Here is a 25,677-nt window from a genome sequence, read left to right on the forward strand (position 1 = left end):
AATAAATGTCTAGGCTTTGTGGTTGCTTGCACATGAAAACTTCAAATATCAGTCTTCAAGGATGAAAAACTGGAAAGGAAATAAAAAGAACTCAGGTTTATTTTGCCTGAAGTCTCATGATTTTGAAGCTCTTCTTGCTCTCTTGAGAACTTGACTTATGGTTTCAGTCCTAAATGATCACAAGAAAGTATATGTGGGTAAAAAAAAGCCTCATGTTCTCATCAACAAGAGACTTTAAGTAGCATGAGTGGTCTTTGTTTTTTGTATCAGGTGTACTGGGTTCAGAGTAGGGTTTATATGTCTCACAAACCTCCTGAAGGATTAACAAAGAGGCTTTTTAAAGGTCTTCCCCGTAAATAATAGTAAGTTGCTAATTATGCGAGTTATGAAATCTTAGGTTAAAGAAATGCAAATATGTGCCATATTTTTCAGTTTCTTGTTCCCTACCGACAGATTTAGGTCTCTGAGACAAAAAAAAAAGCTAGTGACAAAAGCTTAAATAAACAAACAATTAAATTACATAATTCTTTTTCCTTTCTCTTCAAACAAAGAGGAAAATTTGGCTGGAAGACAGTGACTGTGCACACACTTCACATTTGTGCACAACTGGAAAGAGATTCAGCAAGAGCATTTTAGGGCTGTGGTTAAGACATGTACAGTGCATTTGTTACGCCTCAAGTATATTTACACATGGTCTGTGTATGCTTTCAATACTTTTGCAGAAAAAAGAAAGAAAGGTATAATTGTCCAGTTGAATTATGTGTAGCTGTAGCTGTTTCTATCAGTCTTCTTTGTCTAAACAGAAAAACCCTCTACATCTGGCAGCTGTGGAGCCCAGCCAGCTGCATGATACTGCAACTGGCTGTCCCAAACAGACCTGCTAACTTTTTCCTCTTTCATTTCTGCAGGACTGCCCGCCAGAAGCAGGTGATTTTCGTGCTCAGCAGTGCTCTGCTCACAATGACGTCAAGTACCAGGGGCAGTTTTACGAGTGGCTTCCCGTCTCTAACGACCCCGACAACCCATGCTCATTAAAGTGCCAGGCCAGAGGGGCAGCTCTGGTTGTGGAGCTGGCGCCAAAGGTTCTGGATGGGACCCGGTGCTACACTGAATCCCTGGACATGTGCATCAGTGGCTTGTGCCAAGTAAGGAGAGAAGCCCCGCCCTAATACCCATCAGTGGCTTGTGCCAAGTAAGGAGAGAAGCCCCGCCCTAATACCTTTCCTCATGACTCCTCCCCTCAGATCTCTCTCATGCCCTCACTCTCTCGTCTTCTCCATACTTGTATCATTTCAGGGCCTTCATTTTAATCAGCTGTTTTCGTTCTTTTAAGTTGACTTCTTCTACCGTGTTTGGAAGAATTGTACAAATTCAGAAGTTTTCTATACTGTTTCCTTGTGGGTTTTTTGTGGAATGTGTTCTGGGTTTGAACTTTTTTTGTAGTTAGCTGCAGCAGCAAATCTCATTTGAAAGCATCATTAAAAAATAATTTTTTAGCTTTTCATTTGGATATACCAAAGTTTTCCAAGTCTATGAAATTGCATTATCTTTGAGAATTATTGATCCCTGTAAGTCACAAACCACATAGCAGTAGCTAAGGTACTAAACTGCAAAATCTGCCATTGATTTCCTACAGGACTAAGCAAGCTGTTCTGTATCCTTGGGCCTCAGCCTCCCTGTTTGTTAAAAGTGAGATATGTGGGCTTTTTAACCCTTCACTTCACAGTGCATGGAGATCTATTGAACATTCAACCAATTCATTGTCATCCTAATTTGTTTTTGTATTACCTTTATGCTTTTACTTATATATTGCTACTCTTTACAACCTATCTACATTAGACTTTAGTCTCCCGAACTACATGCAGACTACAGGTTGATGGAGGGGAGGGCATTCGTGCCATCTGTTAGGTACTGAACGCACCTGAATCTCACCAAAGGTTGAGTCTAGATTCATGTTTCAGTGCCCAGTTTCCTTCAAATCTATGTAGACTTGATGAGTTGTTGGCTTTCTAGTGTAATTTCAGCCACTTTATATGCCTTTGGAAGCATTCCTCCCTGTTTCCTTTCTCTTTGATTTTCTGTTCTGAGACAGAAGCAGTGCTGCAGTAAACAAATCGGAGCAGGCAGATATTGGGCTAATCTCATTTGTGATCTGAAGAAGGCAACCATCTAGACCTCTTACCTTAGCTGAGTGCACAATCTCAAAATTCCAAACTGCCTAATGAGCAGACTAATTCCAGTCTTTTGTGCTTTTAAATCTTTTATAAACTTAACTGGAGGCATAGGAATCTGGATGGGAAAATTATTCAAAGTGTTCTGCCTATAGTGGCCTGGAAATTAGGAGCAGTGCAATCAGGCTCTGTGTCAGGCTGATTTCTGTTTTGGTCCAAATATGCAGCATACCTTTCTGAGAAAACCTTCCCTTAGGAACACAGGTCCTAAGCAGCCACTACTAAAATAAACTAATTTTCATTCTCATGACACTTACTCCTGGAAGGCTGAAGGTAGCTGCACTGTTATGACTATGAGGACCAATTGTCTCTGTGGCTAAGGTAAGTATTTTGAAAATAGAGAACACACTAGTACTGCTGTCCCCGAGGAGCTTCAGTTAAACTAACCCTTTCCTTATATGCCCTAGAATGGTAACATTATTTTCAATGCATAAACACAATGACTCTGCATTTTCCATGATCTTCAGCATTCAGTTTCTTCATTAACATTTTCCATATACGTTATTATTACTGCATCATTTTGAGAACAGCCAAAAATGATATTAAAATACAAGTGCTCATGTTGCATTCCTCACAGTGAATAATTTTATAATTTTGGGTGTGTTAAATTTAAAGCAACTCAAAGTGTTTTGTCACAGTGCATCCCTGTTAGCAAGTTATATCTTTTCAACAGTAGAGGTACTGCATTAAAAAGGTCATAACTAGATTTGCCCTAATTGTATGCTTTAGGACAGCAGCTGCTTTACTATCACAGTAATAGCTAATACTACCTTGGCAGTCCAGAAAGGTAAACAGTATGAAATCTGTCAGAATTAATGATGAACCTTCTTTGAAAGCAACGTTATTCTATGGCCTCTTGTTGTGGTTTAACCCCAGCCAGCAACTAAGCCCCACGCAGCCACTCGCTCTCTCCCCCTCAGTGGGATGGTGGAGAGAATCAGAAGAGTAAAAGTGACAAAACTTGTGGGTTGCGATGCAGACAGTTTAACAGCTAACGCAAAAGCCACATGCAGAAGCAAAGCAAAACAGGGAATTTATTCACACCTTCCCATCAGCAGGCAGGTGTTCAGCCATCTCCAGGAAATCACGACTCCATCACATGTAACTGTTACTTGGAAAGACAAATGCCGTAACTCCAAACGTCCCTCCCTTCCTTCTTCTTCCCCCAGCTTCATATGCTGAGCATGACATCACATGGTATGGGGTATCTCTTTGGTCAGCTGGGGTCAGCTGTTCTGGCTGCGTCCCTTCCCAACTTAATGTGCACCCAGCAGAGCATGGGAAGCTGAAAGAGTCCTTGACTAGTATAAGCACTACTTAGCAACAACTAAAATATCTCCACACTGCCAACACTGTTTTCAGCACAAATCCAAAACATAGTCCTGTACTAGCTGCTATGAAGAAAATTAACTCTATCCCACCCGAAACAATGACACCTCTATAAAGGGTCTTTTAAAATTATGAAAGATCATAGTATTATAGAAGAACAAAGTAGAGTGTTCTTGCTCTGTAACATTTGTTTGAATAAACTTTTTTCTGTAATCATAGTGAATGAATGTAAATTTTAGAGGACACAAAATATTGTCTTAGAAGTTATTTCTATGCATTTGTACCACTTACCTAAAATTGTTAACACACTGTAAACATAACAATCACAGGTCTCAGTAGTTTGTGAGAGCTCAAAACGATCCTGTGGGTTCAGCAAAATTTTCATGAGATGTCCCTGGAATGGTGTGATTTGGGGCAGTACAACAGACAGCTGTAATAATATGAAGGTATTGTTTATCACAACTGCAAAAAAATGCAGTCTTCTGAGGTATTTATTCAGTCTAAGGTCCTGAAGATTAAAAAGTCAAATTATGTGTGTTAATAGGTTCTTTGCAAGAATTACACTCTCTTGGGAATGAAGAGATATATTTTATGGGTCGCTCAGAGCAAAACTACTGAAAACAACTTTAGGTTTGCCATCCCAGTGGGTTTGCATTAATCCAAGTATTATTTGGCTGGGTCTTTATTACAGAGAAGTATACGGATTTTCATAGTATGTTCTGATTAAACCCCTAGGTATGATTTTTTTACACTGTAATTGGCAACCAAGAAGGAATTGAAGGTCGTTCAGCTGGAATATTTTATAAAACATACAAACATGCCTATTCAATTACAGTTTGTGCAGGAATTCTGAATTAGTAAAAGTGACATTAACATCAGTGTATGCTTACATAGACATAGTGCATTTTTCCCAGTGTATCAAACAATTGTGCCAGCTCTCTGAACTAACCACAGGAATATTTGTTAGCATGCAATATTTGGCCCAGCCTGTGGCCTGTTGTGTGCTCACAAACTGTTTGTGAGGTTATTAATGGCAGAAGTGAAGCAGTAAAAATTCATTATCTATAGTATTGCACATTGACTATGTAATGAGAAGTTTCTAAGTCAGAAAATTTGACAGTTCTATTTCTTTTAAAATATCTCATATTATGCTTTTATTTGAAATCGAGGTTGCCTTTTCTCATCACACTTTACATCATCATGGCAACAAAAAGAAGGAATCACTGCACTGAGCATGTGTGTTAGAACACTGATTTCTCCATTCTGCCTCATGCAGTTTACACTTGATGTTTAAGCTCTTTGAAAAGGAAACAATGAAGGTTCTTCCTTCCTTCCTTCCTTCCTTCTTCCTTCCTTCCTTCCTTCCTTCCTTCCTTCCTTCCTTCCTTCCTTCCTTCCTTCCTTCCTTCCTTCCTTCCTTCCTTCCTTCCTTCCTTCCTTCCTTCCTTCCTTCCTTCCTTCCTTCCTTCCTTCCTTCCTTCCTTCCTTCCTTCCTTCCTTCCTTCCTTCCTTCCTTCCTTCCTTCCTTCCTTCCTTCCTTCCTTCCTTCCTTCCTTCCTTCCTTCCTTCCTTCCTTCCTTCCTTCCTTCCTTCCTTCCTTCCTTCCTTCCTTCCTTCCTTCCTTCCTTCCTTTCTCTCTTTCTTTCTTTCTTTCTCTCTTTCTTTCTCTCTTTCTCTCTTTCTTTCTCTCTTTCTCTTTCTTTCTTTCTTTCTTTCTTTCTTTCTTTCTTTCTTTCTTTCTTTCTTTCTTTCTTTCTTTCTTTCTTTCTTTCTTTCTTTCTTTCTTTCTTTCTTTCTTTCTTTCTTTCTTTCTTTCTTTCTTTCTTTCTTTCTTTCTTTCTTTCTTTCTTTCTTTCTCTCTTTCTTTCTTTCTTTCTTTCTCTCTTTCTTTCTTTCTCTCTTTCTTTCTCTCTTTCTTTCTTTCTTTCTTTTTCTTTCTCTCTTTCTCTCTTATTTTCTCTCTTTCTTTCTCTCTTTCTCCCTCTTCTTCTCTCTTTCTTTCTCTCTCTCTCTTTCTTTCTCTCTCTCTCTCTCTTTCTTTCTCTCTCTCTTTCTTTCTCTTTCTCATTCTCTCTTTCTCTCTTTCTCTCTCTTTTGTCTCTTTCCTTCTCTCTTTCTCTCTCTCTTTCTGTCTTTCTCCCTTTCTTCCTTTAATTGTCTCGTTTTTTCCTCTCCTTGCTCTGTTTCTTTCTTTTCTTCTTTCCCTCTTTCTTCTTAATTTGCTTGAAAGAGCTGAAGCTTTTTTGCCTGCCTTATATCTCCACTATTTTTTGCAGGTTTAAAAGGTGTTGGGTTTTCTCTTTTGTTCTTGTGTAAGAAGGCTGTGCAAGCAGAAAGAAGTGGCTGGCCCTTCAGAAAGAATGAAGATTGCTGTCATATGCTGACAGGAACTAAACTGAGCAGGAGTAGATTTTCCCCCTCTCTAATTTCTTTCAATTCTAATAAACTCTACTAAAACTTCAAGCAAGTTTAAAATACGGTGGATGTTTTCAGGCAAAAATGTGATAGTCAAATTCAATGCCCTTGCTTCTAACAAGGATTTGGTCTAACTCCCAGTCATCTGAGGGGTCAGATATATAGGCAGCTGCCACCACCTTCTGTTTTCCAAGGGACTTCTGCTCCAGAGTGGTTATTCCAGACCACGGTACTATCAGTGAATTGTAGGAGATTCACCTGAAGAAAATTTCTTTCAGATTTTATTCATTGCATTACACAACGTTCTGATGAAGAAACAGCCTTATAAGTTACTCACCAAAATCATTACTGTAATTTGGTAAATGCATGGACCTCTTCTCCATTACTGTGACTGCCAACTCCTGTGGCTTGTTCCTGTCCCCACACATTTTTTTATCCTTTCTCATCTGATGACTTCACTTGGTCATGGACTGTGAACGTTCCTAACATGTCCCCATCACTGCCTGCCGTATCTCTAACTGGGTGTTCTCCTTGCTTGTTCACTCAAGCAACAGCCTGTTAGTGCAGCTTTTTCTTCCCTCACATTTTCACAGTTTGGGTTCTAAACAAATGCCAGCCAAGGCTGCAACGCTGGGTAGAGGACCATAGTCCCCTCATGCTCTGAAAGGCCTGTGCCCCAAACACCAATAATCCATGAAACCTACTGCGACTTTTAATAATGAAAACAAAATCTCCTTCCTGTTATCCAGTTTCCCTGCTGTAATAGAAGTCTCAGATTTCTCTCTCTGTTTTTGCTGAAGGGGAAATATTAAATTTTCATTTTTGGCTTTTTCTATTTTCCTTATCCCTTTCACTTGTTCTTCCTGTTATCACAGTCTTCATACTTGGTTCTCTCTCAATTTAATTTTTGTCTTCTCCTTGTATGAATTCCAGAACTGTTCCTTCTGTTAAGTCTGGCAAGAAAGTACAAGAAAATCAGGCTTTGCTTTCATAGATTGATGATAAAGAATTATCCAAGGCTTCTTCTATATCCAGTACTAATGGCAGAATCTGCATTTTGCTGTATAGCACCAGTTAAGGATCTTTTTTTTTTAGATAACTATTATGACTTTTGTTAAATATATGGCCAGACAGTAAGATGCTGCCTAGGATTTCCAAAAAGTGGGTCCCATCAATATCATAGCCAAATCCTCACCTGATGTAAATGGGTATTTCTTCCCTGAAGTCACATTCATGCACAAGATGCTTGCAGTCTGGGCAGTCTTTTTTACTTACACATATGGAATGGCCCTCCTCTTCTGTTATCTTTTCCTACTCACCAGCCCAAGGAACCCAGCTTCAGAGGAACCAGGAAAGTGAAAATACAGCAGTTTCTCTGACAATGCAGAATTGCTGCCTCCCCTCCATTCTCACAGGCATTTACTCTTTTCACATACTTTTTTTTTTTTTTTTTTTTTTTTGTCTGCAATACCAGTCATAGCGAAGTGCATAATCTGGACAACAGGAGTCCTTCTCTGAGAAAAAGTGAAAAATCATGACAGCACCTACTAGAAAGCTTATGTCATTTTCATATTGAAAGATTAGACATTGAAAATGTCCATAACCAGAACACTCCCTTTTAGCTAACTGCTGAAAGGGTGCAACTATGTAAAATATGCCATCAAAGGCAAAAAGTGTAACCACTGTCTTTGAAAGACGGTGTAACTTTTATTGCAAAAACCTGAAAAAATGAACGATGCTACAATTAATAGCAACACTTAGTTAAACGGTGCCTGTTAAAGAGTCAAAACCAGTCTCACTAGCCCAAGAAATTTACGAGATATGTGTCTGGGATGTGTTAAGAACCGACTAGTTTCTTATACTTGCAGGTGTATAAAACCTATTGACTCTTTTAAATTTTTCCAAAGAATCACAATAAAAGAGGTCTACTTTTGCTTTCTGTTATTTCAGCATAAACCTGGAATAATTTTACAGCAATCTCAGACTGTCCTGCTGTTGAAAAACCAACTCTGATCCTATCTGTATGTTATTATTATTGTTGTTGTTGTTATTATTGCTATTATTATTATTATTATTACTATTGTTATTGTTTGTATCAAAGACCACAAAATTATTTCATATATATGGTAGAATAACCAAATTAATAATATTATAGCTCTAATAGCAGAATTAGATCAATGATTAAAAAGCTGGTCATTTCCAAGGAGGCCATTAAGCAAGTTTGTTACTATGAAAATGTTTTCAGGACTGGAAAAAACACCTCTGCTTCTTCTCCCAAAACTGCCCATCTTTCTCCATTACATATTTTCAATTTTACAGGTTGTTAGTTAAAGAGATCTTCATCCCAGAAATGCTAATCTTAATGTTTACTATTTATGATAGTATTAAATTGTTCTTTACAGATCTACTACCAAATATTACTAGAGGTATATTATAACTTTTCTGATTTATTGATTCCTAAGATTTTTCCTGCTGAGCTGCATACTGAATTCAAGTCGGCTGACAACAGCTAGTTTCCTTAGCTACCTTTCACAGACAGCAAAGTACCCGTAACAAAAGTGGTCAGTCTATGGACCCCAGTACATTGGACACAGGATGAAAACCACTGCTTTTAAAAAACATTAGAAAAGATGATTTAATAAAGTGCAATGGCTTGCTATGGCTTGTTTATTTTTGAAGTTAGTATTGCAATAGAATTGTAACCAACAAAACTTAGTTGAATTTCCAAAGCTATCATTCATAGCAAACTGAGGCAGTGAATGCACTGTGTTAAGAATATTTTGCCAGAAGGGTATTGAGGATAGTTTCATACCGTTACTTCACAAATAAAACATATTTGTTTTAAATATTAGCATTAAGTACTGTTGCTCGCTATTTTGATGTTACTTACTTATTGTTATAAATCTGTGATAGGCAAAGAGATTTATTGTGAATTGAAATTCACCAATTCTAAAAATATTTCTAATGTAAGGGAAAAACACCTTCTAGATTGTCATATGCTGCTTTTGTGTGGTAGGGTTCGGAGATCTAACAGGTGAAATAATAAGTACAATAATGTGATAAATGAGAACATCTGTCATTATACAAGGATTTCAAAACTACGCACCTGATTTTTTCCTATATCCTACTTTGCAGACAGTTTTGTAGACTTTTCTGCAGTGAAGATATTTTGTTAGTTTTTCCCACTGTATGGTTATCAAGTTATTATGTTCTATATATACTCCTACTTAAATGGCTATATATATGTGTGTTTATAATTTTTTTCATCAGAGACAGAGTCTACACTGGCTGGTGCATAATGTCAGAAGAGTGGAAAAATTTTCTTTCCTTTAAACAGATGACTGTGCTATATTGCCTGTCTAATATGACTTCAGGTTGGGCAGTTTCTCTTACTCCCTTCCATCTACAAAGTGTCGCATGGATCCTTTCATGTTTCCAGCTGAGCCAAAAATACAAAGCTAGTCAGATTAACAGAGTCACTTAACACTGCGTTTGGTGTGCTTGGTGCATGGATATTGTACTCACTGGCACAGTAAACCTGCTTGATACTAGGTAAAATATGGATTTTAAAGAATGTATGTTAGGTGATCACCTAGTAGGCTGTTGAAGGATCATGAAACTGCCTCAGGCCCTAGCTGCCCCTTTGGGGTGCACCTGGTGCACTGCCACGGAAATCAGCACCCAGGCCCATGGCTGTTCCTAGTCACTCCTTAGCTTAGGACCTGACTTCTTTGCATGATCTCTTCAGACCCTTCAAGTCAACTCCAGTTTTGAGGAAGAAGAAGGCCATGACTCTTTCCCACCCTGTCTGAAGCCCTGGAAGAAAATGGTCTGCATTTTTCCACTGCAACACTCATCCCTCTAATCTTAAAGACTATTCTCCTCTGTGCTTGCTACCGATAACACTGGGGACCATGTGCTTATTTTGACAGGATCCCATTTTTCTGCACTTTAATTTGGCTTGTTATCTAACTGTGAAAACTCTGAGAGTCAATAATTTCCAGAAAGAGATTTTTATCTGTGTTGTAGTTCTACATTCAGACAAGAGGACTGAAAGTGCCTGTCATTTGCCCATTTGATGGCAAAGTAGAGAAATTAATAGCCTTTGTTTCATTAATTCTCTACAAACAGGAAACATTTGTGTTTCTACGAGTGCGTATTCATTTTTAGAGGCATTCAGTCCCCCAAGACAGGTTCCAGTAATGATCTTTTTCTTCTGCCAAGCCTATGACAGAAGTCAGGTTACAAAAAAGGACAGCACTTGAGGAAAAAACTCTAGGTATTTACATGTTGCTGGGATTTCAGTCTCCTGTAGTTCAGCTATTTCTGTCTGCTTTTTGTAGCTTTCTTAGTTTTGTTGAGGGTTTTTTTCTCTTTTCTGAGCTATAACACACCAGAAGAAAATGCAAGTATAATAATAAATATATTATTTAGGCAAGAGGGTGGCTATTTTTCCTCAGACATGTAGAAGGCATTGTAATAGGATTAGGTCTAAGCTGTCTTTCAATTTAGCCCAGCTTTTGGCATGATGATTATAATAGCTTTTCAGTTTCTGATGTCTGCACCAAACCCCTGGGCCCAAATGTTCAAAAAGAATCCATATTTTTTTCTAGTATGTTGAAACCTAGATGCCTTCTGGGGACATAACATTTCAGAAGGTACTGAATTCTTGATTTCTGATGGTCAGGTGTTTTTGAACACAGGCAGAATAGCTGAACTGCTCTTTGAACTTTCTGTCTAATATTCTCCTTCCTCATCTACCTCATGTTCTGTGGATAACAAACCTTAATTTTGTTTTCTTGTTGATGTGTATCATTGTTCTGAGATGAAAGAAGTAACTTTTCCCCCAGCATGGCATCTTTCCAGCACACAGAAGGGGTGGAGAACCTAATGACATATAAGTGTCAAAGGCTTAAATGGCTATCATCCTGCCGGGTAACAACAAGCAGAGAGTGACAAGGAAATGGGGGTATGTTTGTTGAGTGAAAGAATCAGCATTTGCATTATTAGAACTCCACACCCCTGCCCTGAGGTATTAGTTCTACCCTTTATGGTCTAACAGAGATTGGCATCACTGCAGAGATATTTTGTTCTAGTGTTTGAGCAGAAACGACACCTGCTGTTACTCCCAAGTAGACAAGCTGTTTACTGTGGGTATATCTTTGACCAGAAGTACACAGAACATCTTTTGCTGTGGGGGAAGTGCATTGTAATTAAGGACTTAGTAAAAAGAAGAAATTCAAAAGAGCAGTTTGGAGACTCTTAAGAGTTCTGTTACAGTCACCAGGAAGTCATGTATTTCCATGTATTTCCTTAGCATACCTAAAAACCTGAGGTACATGTAGTGGTGCAGCAGGTTTAGTGCTGTGTGAAGATGGCAAGATGTCTGCACTGGTTAGGCAGTTTTGAGAGTCCACACAAAAACAGATGTGTTGTTCTCACTGAAGGCCATGGCAAGGCTTCTAGTTACTGTGAAGATCCAGGACAGGGGGGCTGCAGGTATTTTAGCTGGTTTCCTCTGTCATCCCAAATATCTTCTCATAGGACCTGCATGCACTCCTCTTACACACTGAGCAGCAGGTTGGAATACCACATAAACTAAACAGCTACAGTAGTGGCTTGGGGACATGCAGTCTCTTTCAAGTATTTGGACTGTGGGTGAAGTCTGTTCCTTGATAACACAGGTTATGTGACTGCCTAAAGCACCAGAAAGTCTGTGCTGGCAGTTAGTAGCAAGGCACTGCTGCTGGATCCCTATTGATCCAGCTGACAGAGGACCTGCTCCTGTCAACAAAGGAAGCCTGTCTGAGAGAAGGAAGCTTGTACACCAAACAGAAGAGAGGCCTGTGTGGCAATATGAGGTCTGTTATGTCACCAGAGCTGACAAAGGACGCAGTCAAATGAAAAGTGTCACAAGTGCTAATTAAATGTTTTACAGTTTAGTGCTTCATAGTCTAGGCAAAGGGAATAGGTCCAGAGGGCAGACTTCATTGAATGTTGTTCTGAGGAAGCTGAAGGAGAGATGCCTTGATGAGTTTTGACTTATAATGGCCTTTGAAGTCACCTTCTGTTGTGGTGTTTTCATCTCCTACAAAACCTGGCAAACCTTTCCCCTGGAAATTATAAATAAGCTGTCTATCCAGGCAATATGTGTAATTCTTCTGGAGAAAATCAAACATTTCAATAATGACATGCTGTAGAGCACTGACTGAAAAAAGTTAGTGTTTTCTGTTCTCCTCCCTCAATAAGAGCACAAACATTAAAGAATAAAGCAGAAATTCTTTCTTACTCTGGCAGAATATGGACATGTGAAACCAGATCCAGCCAAAACCAAGGAAGAGTGTGAATGAAATGGATAAGTGAACATGGGTAATCACAAAAGCCTCTTTTCTTCCTCTTCCATCTATTCATAAACTCTTGGAGCTTAATTCTGTTTAAATGTTACTCCTTACAGAATGGCAGCCTATCGATTTCTGTATTATCAGAAAACAAAATAGAGATGTTTTCATTTCCACACCTGTGGGCTTTCTGGTGTTGGCCCACACAATAAATTAGTTGGTTTTATATGACTGAACCTGAAAAATTCATTTTTATGTAGGAAGGAACCTTCTAATGAAATTTACATATAAGGATAGGAGTTACTTTTTCCCCACATCCAAGATTTTAGTGCCTCTATAAATCCTCATTTAGAAGTTGTAGCTTTTAAATTGATTTAATTGATTCTTTTTAAATCAAGGGTGGTTTCAGAATGAGGAAACCTGAGAAGTAGGAACTTCTCTTGAGCTCTTTCTGCTGCTGGGTGTTTGCTGTTTTCTTCTAGAGCTTTGTGTGAACTACTGATTCTCAATGTATTGTGTCTGCTGTGCTGGTCAAGTGAGGCTCCATGAAGGTCTCAGTCTGAGTTTAAAAATAGTGATAACAGAGAACCCAGGCTAGCTGGGAATACTAGGCTGATGGGACACATATAAAGCAGGATCTGCAAATTGGTTCCAGTGGATCAGTGGTAGGTAAGGCAGCAAGTAACAACAAATCACTGGGCTGGCCAGTCACAGGCTTAGAGTGTTGGAAGGTGGATCTCAGTCACTCCAGTGGTTATATTTAACAATTTGGCTACTGATTAGTGACTGAAGATTGTTGACACTGCCTGAACAGTTGCAAGTTGTGTTTGGTTCAAGTACCAAGTGAGTACATATATTGCACATGTAACTGGGCCTACTGTTACCAGCACAGTTACAATTTGCCTTGCCATTGTGAAAGTCATCTTACGGTCTTCCATTATAGTTGCTGATTGTGGTGTGCTTGCACCTAAATTCCTTGGGACATAGGAGGATCCTGCCTCGTGCTTGGTGCTGCACAAGACTTCTGGTCACAGGATAATGTCAGCACACTGTGCCAGAAAAATGATGAGGTGGCAAACTCTCATTATATGGTGTCAGTGGACTGAAGGACAGATATCATTTCGGCATGGGTTGCAAGTCCCTGTATCACAGACACCAATCTGGTTCCAGTTTGCTGTACAGCCTGGAGCTTGTTCTCTCCACAAGAATTTAAAGAGTACAACAGTACTTCATCCTGATTGTAAACCAGAATTTTGGACCCAGTTGAAACAGTGGCTCTGATCCAAAACTTCCTTCAGCTGAGCAGTGACAACCAACACAAGTCCCAGACTGAGCCCCACGTTAGTATCCATGTGAAGGGCAACTTTATTTTTCTCAGATTCTCAGAACTTCTTGTGTTTGAACTGCAGACATGGCCTTTGAAAAACAGAGGGATTTATTTATAGTTTGCTAGATTTGCAAGCTTGCTTTATTACATTATTTCCTGCCCTGAGTTTCTTAATACTGAATAGAAATTATTATGAAAACTTCTTACTTCAGGGCATTTCCAGGCTAGAAGGGCTGAAGCAGAACCTGTCATTGCTGGTCCAGTTTTATTTCTGGAAAAATCCAGTAAACTGAGCCAGAGTTCAAGTCCACAAGGGGAACACATACACACATATATTTTGTGCATGCACTCAGTGCGTTAGTTCCAACTCTTGTGGGATTTTCAGCCTGATGCCTTTAAACTATACATCAGCAGTTGCTTTGCTGACTTGATGACCATCTTTTTTTCTTGCAATGTCCTGTAAAAATTATTTTGTGTGTGTATCTCAGAGTCATGAATATCCCTATTTTTCTGATTTGCCAACTCACTACCTGTCTATGGAGTAAAAGTGGGAGTGGGAGGGAGAATCAAACTCAGTATGAAGTATGGGACTTCAGCCTAAAATGTAATATGGAATCTTTACCTCTGAGCAGAACTGTCATGTATTATGCCAGAAAACAATACAGGCTCAGCCAACTAGGGATTAGCTGTTATTATACTGGTTTTTTGTTGCTAAATTTTTCATGCTAAGCCCATAAGGAGAATAAAAATTTAGCTCACTTTAGAGGTGGTAGAGAACTGGGCAGGGAGTTGGTACTCACATATGATTTCCTCACTCTGGTACTGCATGGCTGACATCTTCCATCTACTGACAGACCTCCAGATCTTTGCATGACCTGCCTTTACTGCTATAAAGGCATTTAACCACAACAGCAATGAGCTTCATAGCAACACCTTTAGAAATATGGAAGACCTTTACCCAAAGCCTACTGAACTTATAAGTGCATTTTCTTGATTTTAATGGGGTTTGGATTAGATTGTCAGGGAACTGGATGGAGCTGCTTCTGACATTTTTTGCGGTAACAATCTGCAGTTTAAGCCTCTGACCACACTTCAGCAATTTGGAACTCAAAAGATTTTAGTGTGGAAAATCTGTGCTTCACTACCCTGTTTTAAGGGGAGGAAGCTTAACATGCAATAGAAATGAGTATGAAAACTGCTTACTTCATAACACATCCAGGCACAACTTGTAGCAGTAATCCATTTTCTTTCCTGGTGTGGGCTTCCTTTCCAGCCCTTTATGGATTGAAAAAGATTTCACCTCTCTAAACCCCACCAGGTTATATTAAGATCAGGACTAGAATGGATTGGAAAAGGAAGTTTCCATCCCACAGAAACTTCAGAATTTCAACATTGGTTCTAGTTTCAAACCAAGATGAGGAGTTGACATTTCAAAGGTTTTTCAGAGTGAAATACTCCCCAGACCTCTGATTCAAGAATGTCAGTATTTTGTTTCAAGCTGTGTCCACCGAACCATTACTCTGAGGTGTAGATTAGAGGTATAATATGCCTATTGACTCCTTTGCCTACCAAGCTAATCAAGCAGCATCTTCCATGATGCTTATTTTGATGACAGGTCCTCAACCACCCCTAGTCCGATGAGTATGCTCATAGGTCAATGTCTTGGTAGGCTTTTCTAGCTCTGCACCGTAAGTGAATGTCTTTTTCCTGATAGCTGGGTGTCTCCTAGCATGTTGCAACTTTGGTGCCCCTGATAACCGCCATTCTAAAATCTCCCCTCTGTGTTTTGTTCATGTTATAGGTGGATGCTGAAATAAATAATTCTGCCTTCCTGCTCCTTGCCCTCCCCAGATTTCTGGGGGGATGGTGACTTATTTTCACTGATACCTTCATCTTTTGCAGTGAGTTCTCTGCAACCTTGACAGAGAGCGAAAATAATGTTTTGGAAATGGCATAGTCTCATCTCAACTCAGCCAAACCTATGTATCTTCTACTCATAGGGACAAAAGTTATTATTCTCATGAACTGTGTATGTTTTCAGGAGCACTTGAATATCTCCTTGTCCGATCTTTTGCATTCATAAGAGCCCAGCCTATATGATGTTTTCATGTAAGAGCTAGTAAAAGTAGGATAAGAGATCTGCAGTAGTGTTTTTAATTTTAAAGCACTAGTGACTCCATTGCAAACACTACTAACCTTTTTACTGAATGTAATTACCTCCAAAATACAGAAGAAGGATTTCCCTAGGTAGTAAAGGGGAAAAAAAAAAGAAAAAAAGCAGTGAACTTTGGAATACTTTTTATTTCAGGAATTAGTTAATCACTCATAAGGGTTTTTAATGAAAATTTCATACATAATCCCAGAGCTCTGGATATCCATTAACAAAATCTAACAGAGTAAAGAAAGATCTGCAGAAACCTTGGGGAGAAATTAATTTAATTTCATAAAAATTTGTAATAGCATAAAATTATCTGAGAGACTACTAAGTACAGGAATATTAAAACACATTTTGTACCTAACACATAAGTTTTGGTTATCACAAGAGGTCTCCATTTTGTTCCTTCTTCCATTTGAAATACAACATTTCAGCAAAAGAATTATTTTTGTGCTATGCACTGGCAATGGCTGTCCAGCTCAAAAAGAGCAATGAACCTCAATATAACTTCCTTCCACACCTGAGATTTTCCTGGTGGTTTCCTTTACAAGTGGTGCCCTAGCTCCAAACTGGTCAATTTAACTTTAATCAGAGTACAGCCCATGGCAACTTGTGAGCTGATGATTCATAAAGTTAAAAAGATTTTCAAGTAGTAAAGGCTGGTTTTGAAATCGGTTGCCTCATACCTGGATTTAAAATCCAGCCCTTTTCACATCCAGGCAGTTCACATGTTCTTTTCAAAATAGACGGACACACACAGATTTGGATACCTCTCTAGACTGTACTGTTGAGTGAATATAAAATACGTTATGAGTGGATATGAAAGGGAATTCTGACCTTTCTTCTGATATCTGCATTCCTCAGCAGGACCCTTTTCACTGTGGGTGCCAGTGACCTGTAATGTGCTTGAAGGAAATTAATCTGATTTGTAGGCATTATGTTATACAGTTTTCAGATAATGCAAGTGACTTTTTTCACATCTGTACATAGACATTCATGAAAGTTAAAGCAAACCAGTCTGTGTATATGAAGGGTGATTCTGCCTCTGTAGGGATATTCTTATTCAGAAAAAAATAGACCTAAATCTTATATTGTTGATATAATTTATATATCTGTACTTGGAAGCTCTGTATGGAGTAATCACAGTCAAGATAATCTTAACTTTGCTTCAGCTATCTAACCATTATTTGTCATGGTGTTTCTAATGTGATAAAACATCTCTTGCAGTCTTGGTATGACTAGGTTTTCAGAGAAATGTATTATTTATGCTTCACTGTTACTCCATTAGCCTGCAGTTAATTCCCTGGAGACATCATAATATAATGCAGAAGCGTAGGAGACTGACCCAGTTCTGACCCAGTAGAAGTGAGTAAAATCAAGAATTTTTACAATAGCTTTCATCAAGCCTGAATCTAAACCTATAATGATTTAAATTAAATTAATTATACTATCAATATGACACATAACCAAGGAAACTGCCATTGTGCCACTAGTAAAATAATGATGTTAGAAATGGGAATTGAACTGATAAAACAGTGGATATTAATCAAAGCTTGCATTTTCACAGACAAGCAAAGAAAGTATCAACCCCAGAAGTACATCTCAGCCTAGAAGAGACCTGTAATTCTGCACACACAGATTTGCACAAAGAAGAATACCAGTCTGAATGTTTAAATGGGCAAGTTACACATGCAGATTTATGAGCCTGGATGATAAGTGCCCTATTTGCTCTTATCAGTTTCCAGGACCCAGCTCTCTGATTTAACCAAAACTTACAGATGCAGGAAAATTTAAAACTGAAATAAGCACTTTATTTAAAATTCTCTGTGCTTATATAAATTCCCTGTTTGGCTAAGAGTTTTAGCACAAACCCTTTAGAAGCAGAATTCATACACAAATTTTTTTTCATTGCTTACTTTGCACACCAGAACGCTAGAAGGCCTTTCGTTTTCTAGTATGTATGAAGATAATTATAAGACTGCATGGACTTGCTTAATTTCTTGGATTTCAATTATTTACATGCAAAATTCATAACTTGGATGCAGATTTCAAAGTTCAAACAGAAGGCCTACATTGGCACTGTGGTAAATAAATTTCTATTCAATTTTTTTAACTTTAAATGTATTTAATTATAACTTTATGTTTGAGTCTCCTGGGAACTAAGAAACATAGTTTATCTATCCAAGTTTTAAAATTTTTAACAATTTACACATAAGCATAAAGCCAGTATCAGACCAGTCAGATCTTAAACAATGTCTGAACACAGACATCGATACTGTGGAATGGGATTATTGTAAAACATTATTAAAACCACATGGTTTTCCTGACTGCATGGCAGGTAAAATTTCACTGAGATCTCAGCCATGTTACTATTTATACATGCTGCTCTTTATCTGTCTGCTTCCTAACTGTCTTCTTATCTATTTCAGGCATTTTCCTTTGTGAAACTATAAGAAGTGTAATTTCTGATAGGACTGTGACCATGAAATGTTCACAATGCCCTAAAAAAACAATCTCCAACAATACTCTTGTTTCTCTGGACTGCAAAAGCCATTGAGTACTAACCTGCTCACTATCTCACGTCAGAATTCAGTTCAAACTCCTAGCCAGATTTGCTCAGCCTCTTTCATTGCTAGGCTTGAAGGTACTTTATGGCCCTCTAGAGATGTTGAGAGAGAAATTTGGCAGTAACTAGTTGCAGAGGTGGATCGAGCAGCCAGTCAGTAGGTACTCATGTTGAACTGCACATCTCTCTTGCCAGATTGTTGGCTGTGACCACCAGCTGGGAAGCGCTGTCAAGGAAGATAACTGCGGGGTCTGCAATGGCAATGGGTCGACCTGCCAGCTGGTTCGAGGCCAGTATAAGTCCCAGCTCTCAACAAATAAACGTAAGCTATCCCTTCTGGTAAAGTGTCATCTTCCCCTCCTAATGAAATGTGCATTTCTTGCAAGCTAGATTTCACCACACACTTCCTCAGGCAATTAAGCAATCATGGTCTGTCTGGTTGTCCCCACAGTTTCTTCCCTCTTGGGTTAAATCAGCCTTGCTCAGACTACAGCTTTGGCTGTGTGGGTGGACAGAAGTGTGTTACCAGCATATCCCCCATTTCAGCTAGCTAGTTGCTTGTGAGCAGCAGGAGAATGAGAAAAGCTGGCTCTACTCACACCACTCTTGCTACATTAGCTGGCTAGACAAAAGAGGAGGTGTCTGCATAGATGGGTATGGACAGACATGGGCTTTCCTGCACACTATCTGAGCCAACTTTAACTCAGAGTAGCTTGGGTAAAGCAGCATTAGTGTCCCCCAGTCACAAGGTTAGTTTATGCTGGACCCTAGGCAGGCTTTTCAGCCTGGTTACAGCACCATAGATGGAGCTATAAATGTTTGGGGATGAGAGATAGGGCTTGTTTGGTCAGTTTGAAGGAAGGGTAAAAAGGTAGGTGTCCTGTCACACCTAAGGAAATGTGTGCTAACCTGCAAACCTGCCCCAGCCCTACTCAATGGCATTAGATATTAATTTGACCACCTCTACTGTTCTTGAGCATTTTTTTCAGTGCTGAATAGCACATGACCTAAAAGATTCAAACAGCAGCATAATATATGCTGAAGACTGTGTGTGTACACTTGTGGATTCATATATAGATAACATCCAGTTTCTGTGAGGAAAAGTGAGAGGTGCTTTTTACAAAACCTTCTCTCTTCTCAGAGGATAACTGCTTGGAAGTGGAGCGCAGCACACAGAGCAGTAGTTAGCACAGTGCTCCTCTGGGTCTGTGTTTGCTAAGAGGAAGAGAGTGGGATAAAGAAAAGGAGAGGGAAGAAGGAAGGAAGGGAGGGAGGAAGGGAGGGAGGGAGGGAGGGAGGGAGGGAGGGAGGGAGGGAGGGAGGGAGGGAGGGAGGGAGGGAGGGAGGGAGGGAGGGAGGAAGGAAGGAAGGAAGGAAGGAAGGAAGGAAGGAAGGAAGGAAGGAAGGAAGGAAGGAAGGAAGGAAGGAAGGAAGGAAGGAAGGAAGGAAGGAAGGAAGGAAGGAAGGAAGGAAGGAAGGAAGGAAGGAAGGAAGGAAGGAAGGAAGGAAGGAAGGAAGGAAGGAAGGAAGGAAGGAAGGAAGGAAGGAAGGAAGGAAGGAAGGAAGGAAGGAAGGAAGGAAGGAAGGAAGGAAGGAAGGAAGGAAGGAAGACTATGAGGGAAGGAAATGAGTAATCCTCATAAGAATTCCGTTGCTGAGAGAGAACTGCACATTTAAAGGCAAAGGAGATAATTCACAAAGATTAAGGAATGGATTTTCACCTCATTGTCACTGTTTCTGCAATGTACATTAATAGATTCAGAAATCTCAGGCTACGTGAGACATGATAGTATTTGTGAACTTTTTTGGCAAATGTCTTTTCCTGTAGGAATAATTCATTATTTTTCAGTTGCTTTTTGTTAAAAAGGTGCTTTGCCCTTTTCTACCACATACAAAGACACTAATATATTATGCACAGTACTAAAATATTAATAAAGCCTCTGCTCCCAACAGTTCACTATTAACTACAAAGAATGTTACATAGGTAGAAGAGCAGATGGCAGGAGCATAGTATTAAAGGGAGGCAAATGTGAAAAAACTAATAGAGAATGGGTTGTTCAGACAATTTGCATGCAAATAATTGTTATACAGAACGGAATTAGATAATCAGATTTTGTATGCACTCAGTATAAGCCATGTGTCATTATTCTCTCCTCTGCTGTGGACATACATATTTTTATGCAACATAATAGTAATTTTGGATATATCAAAAGTAAGTGCTCCTTTAAATTGGCTTTTTACACTTGTAAAGGCACACTTATGGATCTCCTTCACATATGTGAATTAATATTAATTTTTTTCCAAGGTCTTCTTCCAAACAATTTATGTATATGTTGTGAAAAGTTGAGATTTTAAATGTTGAAAAGCCTTTAAACATCTACTTTGTTAATTTTCTGTATTTATGCTCCTCAATGCTGTTTAAAAACCTGTCACTTTGGCAGATTTTCTGTGTCAACATCTTGCTTGTTTGTCACTGTAAGTGTATCTACATAAGCATATCTGAGATCAGGGCCTGATTTATTTGTTGGAATGACTGAATCATGTTTTGACTAGTCAATAGCTTAATTCGAGGTTATCTCTATAAAATAATCCCTGTTACTCAAGAACTATGTCTATTTTGTCCATGGTATGAACAAGGCGTTAAAAGCCTATGTAAGCCAGACTGCCATGCAATGTAAGAAAACTCAGAAGAGGCATGTGCAGCAGTGACCAGGTAACAGCAGAGGTGTTCTGTGTGCTCACTTGGGATTTTTATTTGCCGAAAAGAGCACAGCATTCAATTCTGAGGACTGTGTTAGGGAAATTGGATGGTGACCTTTATCCCAGCATTGTCCCCATAGTTTCCGAAGTTGTTTATAACTCAGAACAATCACCTACAGTCTTGAGCTCATTATAGAGAATTCATTTTCTCTTGGTGCTCATATCCAGTTCCCTTCTCCATCTGTTTATTTCATGCAAAGGCATAGGAGAAGGAAAGTACTAGAAAGAAATTCATAGAGCTTTTAAACACTTAACACTTGCTATGGGAACAGATTCCTCAGTATTTATAGGGATAGTATACATCTCCCAATGGCCTCAGAAACAGAAGCATAGCAGGGCAGGAGACAATATGACATTGAATTCTGTCCTACATTGTTATGAAAAAGGAAGCACCTGTGTCTAAGCTTCTGTTTCTATTTTAAAAAGAAAAAGCTACAAAAGACTTCATTCGTTCCAGAAATATCTTTTTCTCTTAGTCCTAAGCTTGGGTGGTTCAATCTTTCTAAGTCTGCAGAAAGTGAATCTTTTTTTGTGTGTATATTGTCTCCTTTTGGAAAGAGTGTATATTTTTCCTATGGAGACATGCTGTACTTAAGCAGGCTGGTTTGTATTCACCAAGGACCTACAGAGTTGATCCTGTAAGAGGTGGGTGAATTCTGCTGATCACCTCGTACAAAGTTAGTATTTCTCTAAAAAAGAATTTACATCTACTAGTGAAGTAGATTACTTTTAAAAGAGAACTGTAGAAGTTGCTATGCTGAGGCAGAATAGATATTTATCTGATCAGTCTCGTTATTGTTGTCAAAAATAGATGCAGTTCTAGATTTCCGTGGAATATCAGTAGTAATGGGGAAACAGAAACAACTCATTTTTTCATCATGAGAATAGACAGTTAGACCAATTGGACAAAATGCAAAATAAAAATCCAAAATGAGAAGAAAATGATCTCTCATGGGAATTTGATGTATGTACCTGACATATAACCTCTCCTTAAATCCTTGCACTTTCTTCACAGCCCTGGGCTACTGTCCTCAGTTATTTGTGAGTCTCCCCTACCACCCTGTGCATCTTCTCTGGAGGAACCTCACCACCCGTTAACACACTTCGCGCCTTTTCTTTGGAGTGCTCCACATAGGTGCTCCACAATCTCCCTCTCTATTGTTGGAGGGAGCTGTGACTAAATAGTACCATGCTTACTTTCACATGTCTCTTCACAGGAAATGGCTCCTTACCACTGTTAACCTCAGGAGATTATCCTTCAGTCCCTACTGCTTTGTGAAAGCAGGAAACACTGTGATAAGCATAAATCCCACAGAGCTCTGCATTTCACATAAAGTGTACTAAGATTTCAAATGGAAAGCAATGACAAGATCAGGTGAAACATGGTTCTAGCAATACCATGAGGCAGAAGAGACATGCTAAGAATATATGTTTGAATTATCTTTAAACTGTCCAACCTTTCTGTGACATATCAGTGAGTTGTTAACTCTCCAGCACAGAGCTTGTAACTGAGAGACAGTCAAATTTAATAATGACATGGGACTGACTTTAAAAAAGACTTGTAAAGGGGCCATTAATTCTTTTTAAAAATTGAAGTTATTGTTTTCCCAGATGGATTCCAATAAATCTGATAAGATTACAGCAAAATGATATGTCATACTCATGGATATTTTTTTTCCCCCAAAATGGATAAAACGTATTTATTCTACTGGGTATCTTGAATAGGAGTGCCAGAATGGTATCAATAAAAACAGCATTAGAATATCAGTATTTAATGAATATTGTAAGTCTTGAATATTTGTCTTTTCAAATAGAAAATTTGAATTCTATGTAGAAATGAAAGATGTCTATCTTTGCTAATTAACGTTATATCACAGATGTGTATGAGCAGAGTGTGTGTTGAACAGAGCTTAACTCCAGTGTTACAGAGTCTTAGGGGACACTGAAATTTCTGGATAGGTTGAGGAAATGTATCCAATCAGATTTTGAAAATAGAGACAATGGTCAGAGGTACCTGGGCACATGAACATGAAATTGGAAACAATTCGCCAATATGGACAATTTATCTCCACACAACTCTTGTGACTCTCAGAGATTTACCAGACTGCCTACATTTGCTCCCTCACTTCTGGGATATTAAGAGGCCACAAAAGTACAGATATTTCATCCCATAAAGGTATTCAATATAAAAGTGTCAGAAATTCCTATGATGTATGACTGCATTTAAAACTTAAAAGGGTTCTAGTTCACATTTTTGAGGTATTATATGTTTGGATGAATGAATGTGCTGTTTAAAAGAAGTCCCTGTTTCTTGTAGTTTTTCCTCTTTCTATGCCCCCTCTGCAATTTTTGACATAAAGTGACAGCATTAATAACTATTTTGCTTATAACTGAGAACCATGCTTTAGCTAGGTTGAAACAGTTATCTCAGTTTGGTCTGGTCAGAAACTTAAGGCCCCAGCTCATATGTTTGGATAGAAGATAACGTGCTTTTTTGGCTGTGTTTCCTTACCTGACAAAGCAACACATTACTTTGAGAGCAGAGCTATTGTTCTTGGTAGCAGGCATTACATGAGAGCAGACACGAGCAGTTCCAATGAACAGACAGTGAAAGGGACTTCATTCCTCTCATGTCTACAACATACCCCTACCAAAAAAAAAAATTCTGTTAGGCATGCGTACTTTTCCTTTCCCAACTTGTAGTTAAAAGAGAAGGAGGGAGAAAGGACAGGGAAATGTGAATGCTGGTTAATCCAGGTCATCATTCTTTGGGCACCCTCTCCATGACCCAGGCATAGACTTGGGAGCATTTTCTAGCATCTTTCCACACCTTTCCTTCCTATCTCCCTTCAGGACATTACTGAGGTTTCTGACTCTTTAGAAATGCTGACCTAATTAATATTCACAGCAGCATGTGACCTCCATGCTAATTCACACCTCAGTTTAAATCCAGTTGGCAAAGCTCCCAAGGGCTTCATAGGTGCAAGACCTTGCTTTAAGACCTGTTCCCGTAACAGTTTACTGATCTTCTGCTTTTCCAGGGCCTTCCCATTAGCAGTGTGGAAAGGGAAGCAGAATTATAGCACTTCTAGTCATTAAAATAAAAGGTGTGAAATGGAAGGTATGCCTGAGGGCAGTGGGAGATCATCACATAGCATGGGCAGGGTCATGGAGAAGCTGCAGGGTTCAGCTGGGAAATAGTCAAGTGAAGGAATGGGTTCTTCTGGTTGAACATCGGAATAGACTTGTGCTTCTCCACCACAAACACCAATTCAAAAGACTTGGAAGATGTTGGAAGTGGAGTTGTGGTGAAACAGAAAGCTATTAATTACTCCTGAAATGTAGAAATGGTTGTGAAGGAGTTGAGAATAAAGAAAATCAACAGGTTTGAGTTCTTCTAAGTAGATGGTTCTTACCACATTTAACAAGTTCTTTTTTCAGATCTTTAATGTTCTCTCATAATTCATAGGGTTGTTTAATTTTTCCAAAAGCTTTTCTCTTGACTGACTTGTAAACACCTATTTCACTGCTTATTTGAAAACAGATGGGAATTTCTTTGGTTATTTACTCCACGCATTTTTGCCTCCTGCAGTGGATGATACGGTCGTTGCTATTCCTTACGGAAGCAGACAAGTTCGCCTTGTGCTGAAAGGACCCGATCATTTATGTAAGTAGCAAAAGTTAGTGTACATTTGTTTAAGAAAACCTTGCTAACCTGCAGTGCTCTGTTTACACTGCAGTGTCTGGTTTCGCTCTCTCAGACCACTGATTTTGACACAGGGGTGACTCCTGCCCATAGAAGCTCTCCTCGGACCCAGTGGTACATGTTCTTTTCAGAGCAGAGCTTGGCCAACATTGCAGAATCCTTTGCCCCTCCATAATTTTTCAGTCATCTCTGTTTGTTTATCCTTTGGTTGGCTTACTTGGTGCCAAGTGCTTTTGTTTAAAATTAATAAAATATATCCCACTAAGTGAAGAAATATTGAGGACAGTAAAGTTTAAGCTTCCCTACAGCTGAGCTTAGCCATCAGGCTGCTCATGACATTAACATATTTCTGTTATGGTAAACTCTCTCACTCCCATAGATGCACACACACAAAATCACAATCTAAAGATCAGGAACAACATGCACAAGACAAACACTGCTCCATAGCAGTGATATTGCTTCAAGGAGTTAAGCCCACTGAGTGCCACTAGCCCATCGCTTGGTGGCTGTAACACTTCCCTGCCTCATCTAGTGTATCCCAGCAGCTGTGTGACCCTCTTCTCTGGAAGAAGAGTCTCAGGATTTAAGAATATGCTGGGAGAGCTGAAGGCAAATAAATTTCTTTCATTAATAGAAACTCCTTGTATAGCTCTCTCTTACCTTCCAATGTAGTAGCTACTCACAAGGTGCTCCTCTTTTCATTAGCAGCAAATGAACACTAGAGTGTTGGTAAATGGGATTTAGTGGCAGAAAAAAAACACAATACGTACTGCACAAATTATTGTAAGATAAGTAGGGCTCCCCTTCTTTTCCAAAACACAATAGGACTTCCCTGCAGCATGGACCGGTT

At 39.0% G+C, this 25,677-nt stretch overlaps 2 protein-coding genes across 2 annotated transcripts in view; both read left to right on the plus strand.

Annotated features, from left to right (window-relative positions):
- Positions 1-25,677, plus strand: part of ADAMTSL1 (ADAMTS like 1) — a 254,998-nt gene that overhangs the window by 86,987 nt on the left and 142,334 nt on the right. The window contains exons 5-7 of the mRNA XM_064439545.1: positions 909-1,145; positions 18,557-18,683; positions 24,714-24,788. Of these exons, the coding sequence (XP_064295615.1) occupies positions 909-1,145; positions 18,557-18,683; positions 24,714-24,788 (439 nt within the window). The remainder of the gene's footprint in view (positions 1-908; positions 1,146-18,556; positions 18,684-24,713; positions 24,789-25,677) is intronic.
- The window catches only part of DENND4C (DENN domain containing 4C), a 390,193-nt gene that overhangs the window by 21,531 nt on the left and 342,985 nt on the right, over positions 1-25,677 (plus strand). The gene's annotated exons all lie outside the window — the stretch shown is intronic.

This window comes from Phalacrocorax carbo, chromosome Z (assembly GCF_963921805.1).
Source record: "Phalacrocorax carbo chromosome Z, bPhaCar2.1, whole genome shotgun sequence".
Classification (NCBI taxonomy): Eukaryota; Metazoa; Chordata; class Aves; order Suliformes; family Phalacrocoracidae; genus Phalacrocorax; species Phalacrocorax carbo.